The 19,649-nt window shown below is 39.7% G+C and overlaps 1 protein-coding gene across 2 annotated transcripts in view; it reads right to left on the reverse strand.

The window, feature by feature from the left end:
• Positions 1-19,649, reverse strand: part of LRRFIP1 (leucine rich repeat (in FLII) interacting protein 1) — a 116,277-nt gene that overhangs the window by 39,882 nt on the left and 56,746 nt on the right. The window contains exons 3-9 of one of the 2 annotated variants that reach the window (XM_010577883.1): positions 18,562-18,579; positions 14,538-14,585; positions 12,862-12,906; positions 12,282-12,332; positions 8,602-8,634; positions 7,442-7,489; positions 4,154-4,210 (exon numbers count right to left, since the gene is read on the reverse strand). The exons of the other annotated variant lie outside the window; for it this stretch is intronic. Coding sequence (XP_010576185.1) covers positions 4,154-4,210; positions 7,442-7,489; positions 8,602-8,634; positions 12,282-12,332; positions 12,862-12,906; positions 14,538-14,585; positions 18,562-18,579 — 300 coding nt within the window. The remainder of the gene's footprint in view (positions 1-4,153; positions 4,211-7,441; positions 7,490-8,601; positions 8,635-12,281; positions 12,333-12,861; positions 12,907-14,537; positions 14,586-18,561; positions 18,580-19,649) is intronic. 2 annotated transcript variants of the gene reach the window in all.

The raw sequence follows: 19,649 nt of genomic DNA on the forward strand, positions 1-19,649 counted from the left end.
AAGTAAAATAGGTGCTTACAAATTGCAAGGAGTCAAAATGGTCAAACATGAAAAAGGAGATAACTGCATTGAGAAAATCACATTAAAGATATGTGGATGTGTGAAAATTGTGTGTCCTTTCCATTTGTAAGGTAGAGATTTTTTTACATAAACAAAAGGCGTTTCCTCTATCCCTACAGCACCTTATGCACAAAATAACCATTTAGTTTATTTTCCACTGAAAAGACTTTAAAACCTCACATTCTCTCCTCCCTTCTCATTGCTATGACCCAACGTGACAGTATGCTGCAAGGACATGGTTTGTATGGGACTTGGAAGAAGATACACCACACTTCCAAAAGCATATATGCAGTTCATGCACCTAAGTTTCATCCTAGCTCTAGTTAAGTGAAGCTGTATTTATCAATTTATTTATCATACTTCCAGCTTCTGTAAAACAGAACAGACAACATCAGTTTTACAAGATGCTGGAAATGTTAGCTTCCAGGCTCAAACTCAGAATAAATGGCTGCATCACAGCTTCATACCTAAAAACTCAGGCTCCTGCCTTAGAGGATTTATTTCTTTGCATGTGCAGTCCCACCGCTGCAGACAATAGAGTGGACTGCCACTGCCCATCGAGCACTGCAAAAATGTATTGGTCAGAGAGCAGGTCAGTTTCCTTCTGAATTCTTGAGGAGTTTATGCCCTATAAGCTAAAGCCACAAGAGATGCAGGAGAAGGTGTCAGGACAACTCTGCTGGGAGACAGAGAGCAAAGCCAGGGACCAAAACTGTTGGGTGACCCCATCAGAAAAAGTGAGCCGCCCACAGTCAGGTATGGCAAGACTGAATGTAAAGAAAACTTTCCTGTAAGCAGTGAGACTATCTAAATGAAACACCTTATTTTATGCAGCTTCCTACCTAGCATCTAGCCAACCTTGCACTTTTGGTCCACCTATTTGGATGGGGAGATCTTAATTCAACCTCAAGTTAAATACCAGAAGTACCAATAGTGACTGACTGACAACTCCAGTGGCCTTAAAATCACCTTTACCCTCTGAAATACTACCTTATTTATCTAACGTGATATACAACATCTCCATTCATTCCCCCTAGCACCTGTACTGGAGCGTAGGATGCCAGCTCGGCTTTTCTGCTGTCGTGTATTATCTGTGAGAACTTCCGCTGCACAAACACTTCAACACAAAACTGGCACGTAGGGCTTGCCAGGGTGCAGGAAGGCTGACAGCAGTAGGATATTTATAATATTGAGTGGAACTCAGTATTTTGGTTTCCCAAAAGCTTTAGGAGCATGCAACAATATATTATGAACAACTTAAGTTGTTATAAACAGCTGGTTTTAACATGGAGTGATATTTTAATTTGCAAATCAAGGTCTGTTTTCAATGCAGATCGGAAATCTGTACATAAGACATGCATCTCACAGAACCAAAGGAATCAAGAAAAATACAGGCATACTAGGAAGACTTTGTATTTTCCTTATTTTCAGAAAAATGGCAGCCTAAAACCACATCTAAAATATGATAAAATAGCCTGCCGTGCCAGGGACAGATGCAGCCCTGAGCCCAGCAGGCAGAGTATAAAGCTACACCATAAAGGCATGCTTAGAAGTGAGCACAGGCTGCCGCAGCCAGCGTGCAGGGGTGACAGAGGAAATGCTACCTCCTTGCACCCCCACCCTCACGAAATTTCTTCTGTGCTGGCTCAGTCTCCTGTAACTAGCCCTCCAACAATACACGAGTTGCAAAGGTATTTTCAAAGTCTCCTAGGCTCTGTTCAGATGCACACTGGTGGGAATGGTTATTCTGAAAGAGCTCCACACCTCTACCTTTGCTATACTCCAAAGCTCTCCTTTTACGGCCGTCCTCTAACATCCTGCTTCTCCAGTCATTTCTTATGGGGGTCTGGACAGCCAAGACACTCTGCTTTTAGTAGTCAGCAACTACTCAGCTTTCCTACAAGCCCTAACTAGTCCTTGCATCATCACTAGAAATTATGTAGGTGTTAACTCCATTTACAAATGAGGGAGATCTGCGGCAAATTAAACTTGTTTGTTCTTGACACTGGACTGCTCTCACTGCAGGCAAACATATCTGTGGGTAAGACACAACACTCACAAGTATATAACTGAGGATAAATTATTGTCCAGTCTCAAAAATTTAGATCCCTTTCTGCCTCATTATTCCTGAATGCCTGTAAAATAACTTTCACCGAAAAGAAAACTGGATAAACTGAACTGAGCTTAAAGAAATTACTTTCATTCCCACTTAGGGAGTTTGTAATCCACACGTGGACTACCCAGGCACATGGCGTTATTAATTTTTAAGGAATCAAGACGTTTAATTGCAAGTACAGTGTACAAACGCTGATCTCCATGTGGACATCACTCCATTTTGCAACTTAAAATTGGACACCTATTTTGGAAAAAACTATTTTATCAGCTGACCCATCATCTCCTTCCTGTCCTGAAGAACTCTGCTTCATCTCTGTTTTTCATTGTCACTTTGGCAATCTTCACAGTTAGGTTTGGGGTTTTGGAGAGAGTATTCCTAAAAGTGAAAACCAGACAGACTGGCATCAACTGGTTTTGGAGTTTCAGCTATTCCAAGTCACCCCCAAACTCTCATCCCCCTTCTAAATAATGATTAATCTGAATTACACTTAGTAATGAAAACAGGAAAGAACTAATGATGCTGCCATAATTATGCCCTACATACAGTAAACCTCCATGCTACAAACCCTAATACTCAGATGATTTTAAATTATTTAAATGGAAACCAAACAACTTCTTTTCCCTTGATGACTTTGTTACAGATATTTTGTTCTTCCTGCAGTACTTGGAGCTCTGGAGTATGTCATTAAAGAACACCATTTTTCAGAAGCACTACATAATTAAGTTCCTTGAACTTGTCAAGCAGTTCAGGAAGAGTGCCAACAACAGGACATACTGCTTTCTTAACAGTTTAAGCAACAGTATTTCATTTTCTCTTACCCACATATACAAGCAAAATGCATAAAAGTATATGGAAGCAACAATTTAAAACGGAGATGGAATATAAGGTCCCATTTCACTATTTATACAAGCGCCTGCTTTTAACTTCATGCTTACAAAGTAACTCACTGACGTCTATCTCATGTTTAGCATGTATTGCTCAAACACTTAGCTAAATGGAGTCTTAAAAGTCGTTTATTTTTCCCCTAAACATAGAGCTTTAGTCTGCATACCACTAAATTTCTTTAGATGTCTTGATACCATAAAGATCAACAGGCTCTGAGCTTTTGTCTGCCTTTGTTAAAATAAAGGCAAGGAAAAAAAATCCCAAACAATTCCCCTCCCTGCCCCCCAGAGGTTCTGCTTGAGGCAATACCTTTAAATAATTTGCACAAACCCCAATATTTAACAAAGCAGGCCAATGAATTCCTGCAATTGACACAAAACACTTGTGCTGGGACAGAAGGGAACATTGTGACCCACATGCACACAATAGAGCTAATAATTAAGCTTTTTTTGACAAGAATACTTTTAGAAATAAAAGTACATCAATGGTAAGTAGCTAAGTAGTAACACTTGCACTGGCTGTTCACCTCTGTGGGAGTTTCCAGACACCCTAGGAAACAGTTTATAAAGGGGGGGAAAAAAGCATTTAGTTAAGCAAACTTCAAATAAACAACACACATTTGGGGAAAATTCAAAATCCAAAATCCATTTTACATATGCAAATCTCAAGACATAGACTAAATTCCAGGTGAAGCCTGGGAGTGTCAGTGTTAGAGCACAACATGAACACATTTGCACAGGATGGAAAACAATCGTTCTGTTGTCCAGCACATGGAAATCCTCCATGCCAGGTGCTGCGAAACTATCTCCTGTCACAATTTAACTTTTACCCAATTTTTTTTACAAGTTAAGCAGTTCTGGCTTCTAAGTTCTACTTGTACCAAATTCAGAGACTTCCCTTCCCACTCATGGCCTATTTTTTTCTTTTTTTTTTTTAGACGCTTATTGCTGCACCTCGTGCCTGACAAAATGCAAAACCCACAATGTGCGAGACAGGAAAAACCTGCTTTACCACAGAAAAGAATTTGCTAATTAGCTTTAATCCCATTAAATAGAGCAATAGATTTTATAGCAATATAAATCATCTACTAACCCTGCTAGATTTTCTACTCTGGGATGATCCATACATGTCTTCCTCATAACCATTGGTCTGTTATGGAAGGAAAGGAAAAAGAAAAAAAAAAAAAGGAGAGAAAAAAGTTGACGCACACCCAAAAGGGAATTTTTAGCAAAAGTCATCACTTATGAAAAGCAAAAGCAGAGACAGAACTTTTCAAAGATACACCAGGAACAGGAGAAGTACAGGACTAGGTCATGATTTCAAACATGAGGATGTGAACATTTGTGTGTCTGTCAGCACCTGTATACCAGCCAAAAATGCAAGGATACTCCTACTTGCCTTTCTTGACCCCCTTTTTTCTTGTTAAGAAACACTTTTGCTTCCCTATTATTACTGCACTATAGCACGTGTCTCTTCAAACACTCTGCAAAGGGAACACAGGACAAAATGGGACACCGGGGATAAGAGACTACAATAAAAGAAATTTATCACTGTAGTTACTTATACCTCTGGCAGCTAAGCAATTAAAAAGCAGCAAATTGTAGCTGAAGAATTACTTCTAAGTTTATATTTGAGAAATTCAGTTTAATAAACATGCAATGCTGTATGCAATCTCCTTTTCAGCTTTCCCCAATTACATCAAAATTAAACCCAGACAGTGACCATCTCCCACATCCAAGTATTTTGTGTGGCCGTCCAAAGACTAATAAGAGATTTCAGTCAGTTCAGCTGTCCTCTGTCATCCTCAATAGCTTGCCTTGTTGTCATTAAGATGTTTTCTCTCAAAGGAGAAAAAACAAACAGGCTCAGAATGAGCATTTCACAAGCAGGGTGAGATGCTTCAAGTCCCTATGGCAGCAGGGACAGGAATAAAAGAAAACGATCACTACCATGCAGTTTCTAGTCTGGAAACATGATGTTGAAGAAAAGAGGACAGACCCAACAGTCACCTCAGTCAATACCATTAAAAGCTCAGATTTCTCAAGCAATTCACTATTCTGCCACCACTTCACAATGAGGCCTGGTTTAACATCAAAAATGAGGAAGCACTCTGTGTATTTGGGGTGGGTTTTTTAGTGGAAATTTAATTACAATTTCTATTCAAATTAAGTTTTAGTCCAAGTTTTAATGCATTCCAGAAATGAAAATCCACTAAACCCAATCTGAATCAATTTCCAAACAAAATATTTATCATATACTATACAGTGGCTTCCATGAAAAATTAAACAAATTAACTTAGAAACCAGTTTAGACCCAAGCTGGTAAAGCAACTTCTGGGAAAAGCTTAGATTCTCTACTGAAATGCAGTATTATCACCACAAATGGAGGGCCAACATCCAGTTTCTTTTTTCAAGAAGGACTGATTTGAAATACTGCTATAGCCTTCTTCTCCCACAGCTTGGCTTCTTTCCAGTTTTTAAGAGGTTTTTTCTCAGGCTTCTTGAATTTCTCTAACACTTTCCTGAAGAATGGTTAAAATGAATCTTCAGCAACTGAAGCTAACACTCCAGCTGCAGCTTCAACAGCACCATGCAGACCAATTACCTCCACTGCCCCTTTCATTACTACACTGAGGAATTGTTTGCCTTTTTTCAGCAATGTAATATTAATGATCTGAGATTACATTTAGTTATCTGAACCATTCATATGCAAAATTCCTTACTTTGTAATAGTATATTTCATTTTTCCAAAATGTGGTATTCCTCATTTATTTTTACTATCATTCAGTCTTGACAAGTTGTCTCCTATTCGTCAACAGTATTTTTATTCTAACTTCACATGAAACTGCCTTCACTCCCTGTATTTAAGGCATCTAGGCAATACAGACTCCTGTAGAACTGTTTTCCCCTTTAAAAACAGATGATGCTGTCTTCGATGGTAGCGTCCTATTTGTATCGGTGCTAGTAAGGCATTGATACCAAGACCAGATGAGATCCTTTCCAGCTGTCTTGTTTTCCAAAAGTGTTATTTTTCAACCTAACTGTGCATTTGTTTTATAAGAACTAGATCTTGCCCAAGGTTTCACTTAATGTCATGTAGAGACACACCAAGAGCCTTATAGTCAAGTTATAGTCACATCTAATGCTTTTTCTTCATGCCCTTAAATAATCACCCTGCTCAGGGAAATTAAGTTGAACTGACATGATTCATTTTCTACAAATCCAAGTTAACTGTTTATCACTTTATATTTCAGGCACTTCTAAACATATTTGTTTCATTTGCCCTGTATCTTTCAGATTTCAAACCAAAGCCCCGTAGCTCAGGTCACTTCCCTTGTCACTATGACCCATCCTCTCCAGAAACCTCTCCAGCACATATTTTTGAAGGCAAATGCTCCAGACAATTCTTGAAGAGAAGGGTCAATTTTACCAGACCTCACTGACCATTGTTCTACGCTACGTTAAAATGCTAAGCACCTGATCATAACCTTCATGAAAACTAGAACAAATAAAATTGCATACTGGGGAGGCTAAAATATCCAGATTTTACTTGTTCTCCCTTCATGTGTGACTGACCCTACTCTTTTCTGTATTTTCCTCTTGCTTTTAACAGATGCAGAAAACTTGCTCATAGCCATTATGTCCATTTATACTTGTAACATTTTTTACCTTAGACTGTGGCTAATGCTGCTCCTTCTGGCTTTCTCAATCCCACATCCAAATTCTACTTCTCAGAAAATTCTCTGCTGATTTCCAATGCACTGAAGAACCCCAATCCAGCCTGGCAACCTCTTTCTGCGGTGAGTAGCCTTCCCTCTGCAGTAGCAGTACACCACTTTGCCTCTCTCGTGCACTCTTTCTCTCCCTGGAATTGCTCCCCATGAGATTCACCTAAAATCCTCATTATGTGAAAGCACATTATCCTTTACCTTCCATCCAGGTCTGTCTTTGTGGTGCTCTAAGTAGCGTCCTATTTGTATCGGTGCTAGTAAGGCATTGATACCAAGCAGAATGACCTTTGTGAAAAGATGCAGCCTTTACTACATGTATATTCTAACTACCTTTATGAAAGATGCAGCCTTTACTACTTAAATATATATTCTAGCTATTTCTGTGTAATGTTAAAGCTCAAGTTAGGTTTTGAGTTTTTCAAAATGCTCTTTACGTACAACACTGATGTAACCGCTTGGATTATATCACATTTTGCAGATGAAGTGATGCTCAGTATTCTCGCACACCCAACAAGTCCCAATAATTATACCGTATCCTTGACATTAGGCTGCTGAGCTCTTACAGCCAAAATACTTGCACGTATTCTTTGTCCTATCACAGTGGTTTTGTATGCAAAAACCTCTCTGACACAGTTAGTCAAGATACATACTGCTTTGGAGTAGTTCTTCTTTTTGGTCCTCTCATTCTCTAATCCAGCCTGCAGTGAGATTAAGAATGCAGGATGAAAAGATCAATGAGTTTATGCGCACCCATCCATAGCCAGGCATGCATATCAACATGCAAAAACATCAGTCCAATTTTCCTCCAGCTCTACACAACACGGCTCAGTAAGCACACATGAAAAAAATCAAATCTCAAAGTCAAATGACCAGTTATTAAAGAATATTGTTAAAAGTGATGATAGCGCTGTTAAATTTAGTAGCCACAGTTAAAATCATTCATGCTTGCTGGGTTAAGTCAATTAAAAGAGCTACCAGCTGTCTATACTTACTACATCAATACATTCATGCAAAATCCAAATGTGTTTGAACTATTTCTGTATATAGGTCACTCACAAATAGACACATTGCATTCCTAATTTGAAATAGCACAGGGAACAAAGGAGAGTGAAAAAGCTAGAGAGTCTGTAAAACTACCCTCTGCAGTTTGCTTTCTGCAGAAACTGAGACCCCTGTATTTCAACACAGTACTCTATTTTCAACAGTACAAGGAAAATTTTTAAACTGAGCTTGAAGTCCCAATATTCATTCTCCCTTCTGTGCCCTTTCTCTTCTTCCTAGAGTCAGCTTGATCTCAACACATTCAATGCAAATACTTGCTCTCATCTTATTGGTACCTACAGAGTTTGATTTTATCCTCCAAAGCAAAGGTAACAGCTCAATACACAAGCTGTAGCTTTGGTAGGCAGTATATTTGTCCTGTTACCTTTGCTAGATCTATTCAGAACGAGTTTGTGAGAGTTTTATTCCTTTCCAGATATATGCTGAAATAAAACCAGACATACCTGGTCAAATGATGGACAGACTGTAACAGAGAAAGTCTGTTAGGGGAAAAAAAAGCTATTCTTCTCTGTCCTATGGTAACTGCTGAACTAGACCTAGGTTAGATCTCTCTAATCATTCAGTGCTTTTAATCTGAACTGCGTCAGAGCAGTCGGCAAGGGAAGTAGCATCTTTACATCACAGGCCACAAACTGCCTCAGGATAATTTTAGATCATTCCTTATCTCAGATCAGCTGTCACAACTGATGTTAGTTTGTTCTTCATGATTAGTTTTTAACACACACTGCAACTTGCAGACTATTCTCACCACTGGGTAGGTGCTGGCATATTCCAAATGAGACTGTCAAGGCATGAGAGGAAAGAAAAATCAGACTACAAAGGAAAACACTGAAGCAAGTTAAGGTAATCAAAAGAATCCCCTAAAACAAAACAAACCAACCCCCCAAAAAAACCACCCCAAAAACCCAGGCACAGAGATGTAAATCCCAACTACAGAACTTTGATAATGCAGGACTTCTTGCACAAAGTCAGAAGTCAGGAACTTTGGAGCAAACAAAACAAGGAAAATGCACAAACTCCATCATGAGTGATTAATAACACAACAATATTTCATGCTGGATGGTCTCGGATTAGAGACAGCCAGCTGAGAAGTGGGAGAAAAAGGATACTTGCAGTAGAAAAGAGACTGAAGAAAGGCTTGAGTGTCTGAACAAATACAGGATGATGTTTTTCCCTAGGAAAAACTGCGTGATAAAGAATCAAGATTGCAGAACTTCTGAAACAAGAAGGCAGGACGCTTTTGATAGGTTCAGGATGAGCCACAGAAAGGCCATTAAAGATGCACCTTCATCACAGCTGAAGATCTGCCTGCAGGAGGCAGGGATATACTCAAGCTAGCATTGTATCAACACACTAGGCCACTTTTTACAGTACAGTCACAGCTGTGACTGTGATCAATTTGCTAGCCTGGTCTAATCAACACCTCAGGTGGTTTTGCAGTCCATACCGATGGTTGCTTTGCCAGAAACATCCACACCAGCTCCCAAAAAGCTAGCTCAGTAGATCTCTGATGCCTGCAGTTCAGACATCCACTTAGAAAATATTCCAGGAGAAAATCCAGAGTAAAACTTGCACAGATTAGTAGGATGGCAAAGTTTTAGGGAGAAATTTCTGATACTGGTTCATTTCATTGAAAACTTCCTGTAGAAAAGAAGCATAGCTTCAAGAAGCACCCCCCCCAACACCATCAGCCCCTCACAATGCAATGAGCCCAAGCGCCAAAGGTGCAAGATCAATTTTCAGAAAGTGTAAGTCTTGTAGACCAACTACAATGGCATTCTGCAACTACAGAAGAAGCCTTCAAATATTTAAAAAAAAAAAAAAAAAAGAAGAAAAAAGAAAAAAAAGCAGTATTCAGAATTCTCTGACTGGTTTTATAAACCCTTTATGGACACAAGGCAACAGCTTTTGGTGCTTTCTTCATGCTAAAATAGTTTAGAAGCCAATCTGAACTCTAGTCCTCAGAGGTAGTTTTTTAGGTTGGCTGGTTTTTGTTTGTTTGTTTTTACTTTGTTGTCCTGAAGACACACACAGCAAGAGCCAAACCTTCACAAATAGCCAGAGACACATGCGGTCAAACTATTAAAAGCATCTGCTATAAACCCACACTAGGAAAATGGTCAGTGTATATTCTATTAATTCATTGTGAATAAAACAACTAAAAGATGTATAAGGGTAAATTTCAGTTCAGACTAGCAAACATTTACTTTCTTCTACGATCCCAGTGCCACTTGGATCAGGGAAGGAAGCTCTGTCAAAACTCTTATCCTGTGCATGCACAACCGTCAGCTTGGGTAAGAATATTCACTGAATGCTACTTCATGAGGACAGGGGGAGTCTGTGCAACATCACTAGAAATACCAGAGTGAAAAGTTTCAACCAGATCCTTCTGTCAGAAAAGGACATTCTTCACAAAAGTATGAGGTATTTATGGGCCATCCCATGAACCAGCTGGAGACCGTTGTTCACCACATCAGCAGTGGTTATTGCAGCCTGAAGGCATGCTGGCAGCCCAGAGACTGGCTGCTCCAGGGAAAAAAGGTCAGAAAAGCTTCTTCTCAAGGGGCAGTGGGGAGGCAGAATGCAAGGCTCCTGCTGTTTTAAATATATAACAATAAAACACAGGATCATACTACAAAAACAACATCAAAAGGAATCAGTAGTGGATTTCCATGAGCAAAAGGCGTTTCAGATGAACAGGGCTCCCGCTATACAGTGCCAATGTGCTTGCATCTTGCCACATCAAGAGACGCATAATTATAGCCATGGTTAAACAACCCACTTGTATCATAATAACCTTCTAAACAGAAAGAATTGAAATTTCAACTGATCTAGAGATTTTTTTCCCCCCAAAACCACTTTCATAAACATGTCCAAATCTAACTCTAATAAACATTGTGTTTCATGTTCAGCTGTGAAGATAAGCTTTTCTTCATCAAATCTTTGGAGCTTTAAGGCATCTTCTAGATTCAAAAAGCACTCAAATAAGTTTGCAATCTTAAAGAACAAAGATTTTAACAGCATTTCAGAAGTAGCAATAAGGATTCCACTAAAAAGGGAACAAGGCAACACTTAAAATTTTTAAGTACATCTTGTGTTATCTTACAGTGAACTCCATTAGGATCACTGAGCAGGCTCTGCAGTAGTCTTCCCGCCCCCCCCAATCTTCCAGACTCTTTTAGAAGCATCTGAGATGTTCCACTTTATCCTGTTCTTTTGGGGATACTTTGTCAGGGGGGAAAAAAAAAAAAAAAAAAAAGTAGTTCTAGCCTAGATAACTATTAGCAAGTTTTTTAAGGAGGGGAAAAAAAAAAATTTATGGCATGAAATCTCCATAGAAGCCAGAAACGAAGGATTACAAATAAAGATCTTGATATGAATGATATAGGTCTTGCTTGTTCTATAAAAATAGAACTTATCATCCAGCTTAACCCACATAACTAGTGCTACTGATAAATTAGGAATAACATCAGTAGAAGAACAAATTATTCTGAAACACAACAGTTGTAAGCACAATGACTCCATAATAAAAACTAGTCGCAGCTGATTCACATTCAGGACTGCTGAGAGCTTCCTCCATAGTGCTGTCATGGATTGTTTCAGTTTTGTGGTTAGCTGAATGCTTCCCCATAGGTCTCAGAAGCAGCTGAAGACTATCAACACATGCTGAGACAATAGCATTACCCATTCACAACTACTAAATTGCTTAAACTGTCTTCACAATTACAAGAGCTAATGATGTGTATGCTAGAATGAAGTTAAGATTTGTACACATGTATTATCTGGAAAAATACTGTATGGGTATTTTGAGGAAAAAACTGTTTGAATTTTTCCTACAGATGAGTACTGGTGCACTACAGCACACTCTGCTCTACTAATCCCTCCCTCCACAAAACTCAAGTCTACAGATGAATTTCAAATATCTCTAAAGCAGTTCTGAGGAGAGCATTCACCTGCAGTACCAAAGCACTTAAGACTTATTTCCACTGATAATTTGCTTTTGGTTTCCTGAGCTAATAAACATTGATCAGGGAGTAAGCTAGCACTTCCTCTTCTCAAATTCTCAGTACTGGTAATGAAACAGAGGAGCTTACAAGGTGCATACAAGAAATAGCTGCATATACCAACGTTTTGGCTAAGTATTTCCTGCAATAGTAACGGTGAAGAGCATTTACCAGAAAAGTTTCTGTAGAGTCCCATGCTCTCCTGGCATTCCTACACAGTGCATACAAATCGGACAATTCCCCTGGTTGAAAGAACTATCGACCTACATGTACTTGAAGAAAAAAACCCATGTGCCTTGAACATGGAACATGTCGAGACCTTGGAAGGATGGTATTATCAGAGTACTATAACCAGTCCAGTGGCACAGGGGGACACCAACATTGGTACACACACATGCACACTTAAACTGTACAATTTACCAACCCTCAGGCTTCCACGGCTACCCACTGACATGCGCTCATCTTCATCCGAAGCCTATAAAAGAAAGTATAAAGACAAGAAAACAATGAAAAGAACAGAAGTAACAGGCAGTGAGGTAAATGCTGACGGCTTTGACGGAAAAGAAGGAAAGAAAAGGCATACAAAATAATGGTCTTTAAAAAAGAAATGCATTAAAACTATAAGCAGAAAGTAAATGAAATCATACCCCGCCCAAGAAACACTGTCAAACATTTCACTACAGGGTGAATGACAAGCCTGCTTGGGTGTTCCCTGCTCTATGCTCTTGGCCCATGGTCTGAATAAGTGAATATTAAACACTCTAAGCAGGTTACTTCCCCACCTTCCACCCCCTGCCCCCCTTTATTCTAGCACATTTGCAAAAGCTTCCCAGAGTGACTGGGGAGAGGGCAGAGAAGTCAGGAAGTAGCTTTGGGGTTTGCACTTGCCTGGGGTGGGGGGAGGTTGTCTTGTTTTTTCTTTTAAAAAGGAACTGCCTTATACATGTCTTTTATCTTCATTTGAAATGTGTAGCTAAAAAGAAGAAGCAAAAGTAGATACTAACCGAGGCATTTCTTCGGGCTCTACGGGAATAACGCTCACTGTCTTCCTACCAAGGCAGCAGAGAAAAAACAGAGTGAAGTGTTGAAAGGACAGATACACCAACAGAGCGCTTTCACAAAGACACAGTGAACTTCAGCAATGTTTAGGAGCCAGTAACGTTAAACCAAGTAACAGAAGGTGACACCCTGTCAAGTCAGAAAAACCCTTTTCCCCCTCATTTGTGACCCCGACTTTCTTCCCCTCCATTTTATTCTGCTACACACTTTTATTACTTTTGCAGAAAACTGTACGCAGTGATGCCTTTATTTCTATCCCCAAAAATGTTTCAAGTGCATCTCTCTGCATCTGGGAACCAGTATACTTACAGTGATTTTGTAATTAAGCTTTCCAGTTTGCAGTCCTTCAAAATAAATCTCAAAAATATTCTATTGAAATAATGGGGCAGGGTAATGGTCTCTCTCTAGTGAGTATCCCAGAGGGGCACTGTCCAGCCCCTTCTTCCAGACCAAAAGCATCTGTGCTCTGCTGACAGCCTCTGCCACACACAGCACCACTGCCTTTTGCAGGCCAAAGGCTGTGTTAATGCTGGAAGTGCTGTAGGATGTATTACGTTTCAACAAACTGATTTTACATGGAATTTAGAAACAGTGATAGAACACTGCGGTGGGGGGGGGGGAAGTTTCAACATTGTAGTTGATGGTTCTCACAGGTGAGCTGATTTCTAAGCAAGTGAATTGCTAGTAAGGTGGAACTAAGCTCACCAAGCAAGGATTTGAAGAGGTTTAATGGCTTATCCGTGAGATTGGAGCATCTTTGGTGGACAGTTGGTCCATATGGCAGCAGGCTTTCGAGAAGGCATAGAGCAAACCAGCATTTATGCTGATTAATTATCAAGGGTCAAGGAAGTCAGGGAGTTTGAGAAGTTATCTTCCACATTGGAAGTCAGCTGTTCGGTTTTGCCTTTTTCAGTGTGCGCTACTCAGCTTGTAGGGCAAGGCTCCACAAACAACAGTTTTCATCCAGCATCACTGGTAATTGATTTCACAAACTTACGTTTGAAAGACATTTGAAGCCACTGTCTTCCTGCTGTTTAGCAACTTCTTCATCTTACATTATTGGTGTTAAAACAGTCAGATGCTGCTAATGGCCAAGTGCATACCTGGTATCAACTTCACTAGCTTAGGAAATATTAAATCCAGGACATTGTATTATCAGTGAGCACTGCCATAGTAGCAGTAATAATGCATCTGAAGAGTACCCCTGGACCAGTAAGTACAAAGGTAACTGAAGAAGCATGGATGAAACTTGCCCAAAATTTACCTGAAGGCTGATTTGAGAAGTCTCAAATTGTAACAGAATCCACGATAAGCAAAATGAGTACATATATTCCTTGTATCACAAGTGGCTTTAATGAGTCTATATGCTAACCTAATCTTCAAGTGATAGGGTGGAGACAGAGGTCTGTAAAAGGAGATGGCTCTAACCAAACTCTTGCCAGTTTTAAGCTGATCAAAGCCAATTTTCAGGTATTGATGCAGACTGCAAGAATGCTTGTGATGAGAGTGGAATTCACATTTCCAGTACATGAAAATACCTACTTTGTGGGATTTCAAACTCTATGAACTATACAAAACTTCAGCACGTAAAAGTTGTTTAGCTACGTTGACCAAGGCCTACCATCCATTGCTCGATGTCTCCCCATTTAGTATCCAGACCATAATATTTCTACAGACAGAAAAGGGAAAAAACAGAATTTAGATGAGAAAGGCAAACACAGAACATTTAGACATGCATTGCCAGGTTTTGGCCAAGCCACACAGCTCCATGCACACAAACATGCCAGGGAAAAGCCACACTGAGTGCCACCAGAGCCCTCTGCAGCACGTGCCCAGGAAAAGCTGCCCGGCAGGGGGAAAGGCGTCTTTGGAGTACAGCCGGGGTACTTGACAGCTTCTTCTTTCTCAGCAGTGCAAAAAAAACCAGTGCCGTGGGGACAGGAGCAAGGAGCATAATGAGTCTTGAATTCCTGACCCATTTAAGTCAAGACTCATTACAAGGGATCCGAATGCAGAACACTTTCAGGATGAAAAACGCTGTCAAATCATGTTTACCGTATAGATTTGTCAAACTAGGAAGACAAGTTGAATACAATACAACTAATCTCTGTGCATTCTTATTCCCTGTATTCAGAACTCCCCAGAGCTCCTTTTCAGAGCCCAAGGCTTTTTCCCTACACTTCAACTATCTTGGCAGTGGTGGTATCACCAACAAGGATAAAAAAACAACATGCTTCACCAATGCAGGCAAGACCGGAAAGCTCTGTGCATTTCAGTACCAAATGACATGCATTTTCTTAGTAGACTGTCTCTCCTGAACCATTTCTCAGTTCATAATTTCTTTGCACAACATTGGGAACTTCCCAATGAACCTGTATTTCTACCAGACAGCAAGTTGTCCAAAGATCCACAAGTTCAGAAGGATTTTTCTTCCTCCCCAAACACGTGTTTCAAATCTAGTCTCAGGAAGTTTGCATTTATAATGGTGATCATAACATTCTTGTGTGAAGAAAAATCACCAGCCTAAAGCACAGTAATTGGCAAATGGAAATACTGCTTAAGGAAGCATAATACATATTTTACAAAAATTTAGGTTATGTGCTTTGAGGTTCATGTATTTGTGGAAAAAACAAGCCTGTACTTGCCTGCTTTCCTAGAGCCTTGAGGAGGCAGGAGTATCAATAGTCAAAACCTTAGGTAATGATCAAAAAAATCAGGAACCTATTCTGTATTATACTCTGCGCTTAGCACTCACTCAATGGTATTAATGTAATTTTACTTTCACCCTTAAAAATCTCATTCACTATTCATTAATAAACTAGAACAAACAGCTGACTGTTCTTTGATACTGTACCAGTTTATTCCCACTTCAGAGTTCTTCCTCGTTAAACAACAAAATTATTTTCAAGTTAAGGTCATCTTCATTTTCATCTTAACAGCTCCGGAGAGAAGAAAGTCTGTTATGGAGTAGGCAGCGGGGCACTGAATTACACATCCTGGGTAGCCCAAACCGTACAAGGACCTTTAAATGCTGTCAGTTTGGGGGTCAAATTGGTAAAAGGCAGGAGCTCACAGCAATCCCATTTATTAGGACAAATATTAGAAAATAAGTTTTTAGGCCAATAATTTGAAAACAGGAAATAAATTCACTGCATTGGAGACTTAAATAGTATGCAAACATAAACATCCCTCTGCAACAAGGAAAAGGGACAACAGTTCAACAAGCTCTTTAACCACATCCCTATTAGAACAGGGAAGTATTCCCCTCTGCTTTCCCTGCAGAGCGTCTCAGTGTGTGCTCAAATACATCTAATACTCCTATACAATGTCTAGCCAAATCACACACAAGTCAAATTTCTCCCTTAAACTACATGAAATCAGAGTGCATGACATGAACCGTTGTTTCTTCAAGCATTACACACTTCCTCACAAGTGCTCAGACTAGTTACTTTGAGGCAGAAGCATGACACATACAACAGCCTGTTACAAAATTAAGTTTTATGTACATCACATCCTGAAAATGACCTCTGAAAATTATATGAACTCCAGCTGGTCAGGACTGCGTACATGATCAGAACCTACAGATAATATGCTTTGTAGTAAGTCACGTCAGGTAAAGCCTTAGTAGAGGCTTTTTTCCCACTCTATGAAATGTGTAACATTTTCTAACTCTAGAAATCAATTTAAAAAAAAACCACCACACTATGAAAATGAAGAATCCTTTCTCACACATAGCAAGGATCCATAAACATGCTAATAATTTCTGTAAGGTCTGCTGCTTCCTTTTCCTAACCTCTGTTCTCCATACTTTCTGACATAGGCTTCTGAATTCAGTTTTGCAAAGGGAGATAAGGAAATATCCCTTAAGAGACTTGTTATGTCACAAGCTAAGTTCCACTCACAGTCTTTTCCTCCACCATTTAAAATTACATAGCTACGCACTTAATATCCCCAAAAGAAAAATGTTAATGAATGTGATTGTCTTGAGACTATTCTTAAATTATAATATTTTAAACAGCAAACTGCACTGAACTGGCAGCATTTGAAGTCTCACATATTTTGCCCCCTCAACCACTTCCATTTCCTTCTCTGTGTGGACTCTTCTGTTCTGCCCTGAGGGGCCTGGTTTGAATGGCCACATGGGTTAAAGGAAGAAATGGTGCTTATCCGCTTATCCATTCATTTGGGTTTTAGAGGCCTTTGCCAGACTCAAGTTCCCTTCTACCCTGAAAACTGATATTACAATTAAATAATTAATGACGTTAATACCATTGAGAGAGAATTCCAGATCAGATTTGCTCACTAAGTGACAGTGAAACTGCTAGACTTGCAAACTCGCTACAGGATGTTGTGAGGCTAACCCACTTATCTTCTCATCCATATCAGGACATGAACAGTAAACAACCTCCTTGCCTCCCATGAGGCTGCGCTTGTACCAGAAGATTAAATTAGTTCCTATAAAGGAGACTGATAACAAGCCTGTTGATCCATGGGCAGATGTTAATTTGAGCCACTCAGTACATAGTCAACTCCACAAATAAAAACAAGAGTAAGATGTATTTGTTGCCAAATTGATGGGGTCAGGATTAAATACCAGAGCACATGATTTGAGAAGCTATCTTCACATACATATGCACTTAAAGAGGAGAACAGCATTTCCAAGAAGCACACGCACTGCTAGGTCAAGCAAGTGAAACATGCAGTTAAAGGCAGCTGGAGTGCCAGAACAAAAACAAACAGGCTGTGGTTTTAGGAGACATTTATCATTCAGCAAGCAATAAAAATATCTCAGGAAAAAAAGAAACATTCAATAAGGTAGAAAATGGCAGGCTTGAAGAAACAGATGCTTTCTCCCTCCCTGCAAAATCTCTTTGGAGCTATTTATCTTTCTAGGTACCACACAGTTCACATGCTGGAAGTATAGAACAGCCAAACGTCATAACACAAAACCCCAAACTCTCTGTTGTTACATAGCAAGCAACCTCAGTTAGGGCTATTATTATTATTATTATCATCTTTGCCATCATTTGGAACTATGAAAAGGAAATTGGGAGGAGTGAAGAGATCATGGCTTTAAACTGAGGTGAGAAAGGATTAAACAATATAAAAGCATTTATAATGCTTAGGTTACATTGGAAGAAAGACCATACAGTTTATTTACCAAAAGATTATAAATTCAAACACAGCATCCCTGATTTCCTTCAGTGACTTTCTGCAAAGTCATCTGAAAGTCATTCTTCCTGTTGACACCTGTTAAATGCTTGCCCAGCCTGAAAGATTTTCAGCGATACTCTTGGCCTTCAACACACAAATGTCTGTACAGTTCTTGGTGCCACATGGAGCCACCACACCTTCCTATGATGGCTGGTTTGCCAAATTACTCTTCTGCTTACTGCTTATTCTTTGCCAAACAGTCTGTAGGAAAAATTGTATCAAGTGCCTGACCAGACACATTTTACATGGGTCACCTTCCCCCACTCCTCTTTATTATACACCCCACAAGGCTAGGGGAGGGAAGGGGGGAATTGCATGGAAATACAAAGCCTGCTGTGCATCTTCCATTCTTTAGAGGTTCTTCTGAAATGCTAGCAAGACTCATAATGTGGGAACACACGCAAACAAGAATGAAAGAGAGCGAACCCTACCTTCTGAACTTGATAGATCTAGGGAAAAAGGAAAAGGAAAGAAACAAGGAAACAAAAAGCTAGCATGAATGAATAAGTAGCAATGCAATGTTCCACAGCTCATTCTGAAGGGGAAAAAATAATTATTTATACAGAATATACAGCAAAACACAAATACAAAAAAGTGCACATCAAAGCCCTGTAAAGTTAGGTAGAATGAAAGCAGTGTTTACGTTCTAGGCATCCTCCATGTGCCCAGCTAAAATACAGGATTCCTGTTTTCATATCTGCTAGACTCTTGGAGGCACGCGCAACATTTCCTCCCTAGACTTTGCATCGGACCAGAGCCTAACCCAGCCATGAGCTAGGACCTCTCAATTTTCCCGCCTCCCTCTTTCAAAGGAATGGATGCCCAAATATTCACCTGGGATGACAATTGTGCATCTACCATCACAATAAAAGCAAACAGCCTTAACTGCAGGAAATCTATTGTTCTTTAAAAGACAAATTTTGTCCTTAACTAATTAGTTAAGAATAGTTACAAAAGTATCAATGCTCTACATCTGTCACCTGTGTACAGCAGCATCAGCTTGTTAAAACTCCAAAAATTTCTTGCACATATACTGCCCGCATTGGAGGATCTCTGCAGGTTGCTTCTTCGATTTTTAATGTTTTCACGGAGACTCACACTATTTGCAGGCCCTAATAAATGCACTGCTGACTCTGCAAAATTGTTCCATAGTCTTGAACCATTTTAATAATACACAAAAGCATTACAGCCACTCTGAACTTTAAGTGGAAAACTGCCCTTGACTGATAGCCATGTGAAAACAGAAAACATGTTTTTTCTTGCATCTCACCTAGCACTTCTAAAACAAGAAACCCCTCTTGTTCAAAAACATCTAACTGGCTACACAAATCCAGAAGGAATTTGCAGCTTCTTTCTCTCCACTTCTCTGCTGAACACCTAGCTTTGCATCTCTAGGAAATGTATCACAGCTCTGGCCTGAGAGCCCTCAGGAGCTGCCTTATGCTTATTTTCCTAGATGAGCACTGATGCTGAATAAACACCAACACCAGCCCTGTGCTCTACGAGTACAACCCGGGGG

Source organism: Haliaeetus leucocephalus, unplaced genomic scaffold, assembly GCF_000737465.1.
Source record: "Haliaeetus leucocephalus isolate CR32 unplaced genomic scaffold, Haliaeetus_leucocephalus-4.0 Scaffold587, whole genome shotgun sequence".
NCBI classification, from domain to species: domain Eukaryota; kingdom Metazoa; phylum Chordata; class Aves; order Accipitriformes; family Accipitridae; genus Haliaeetus; species Haliaeetus leucocephalus.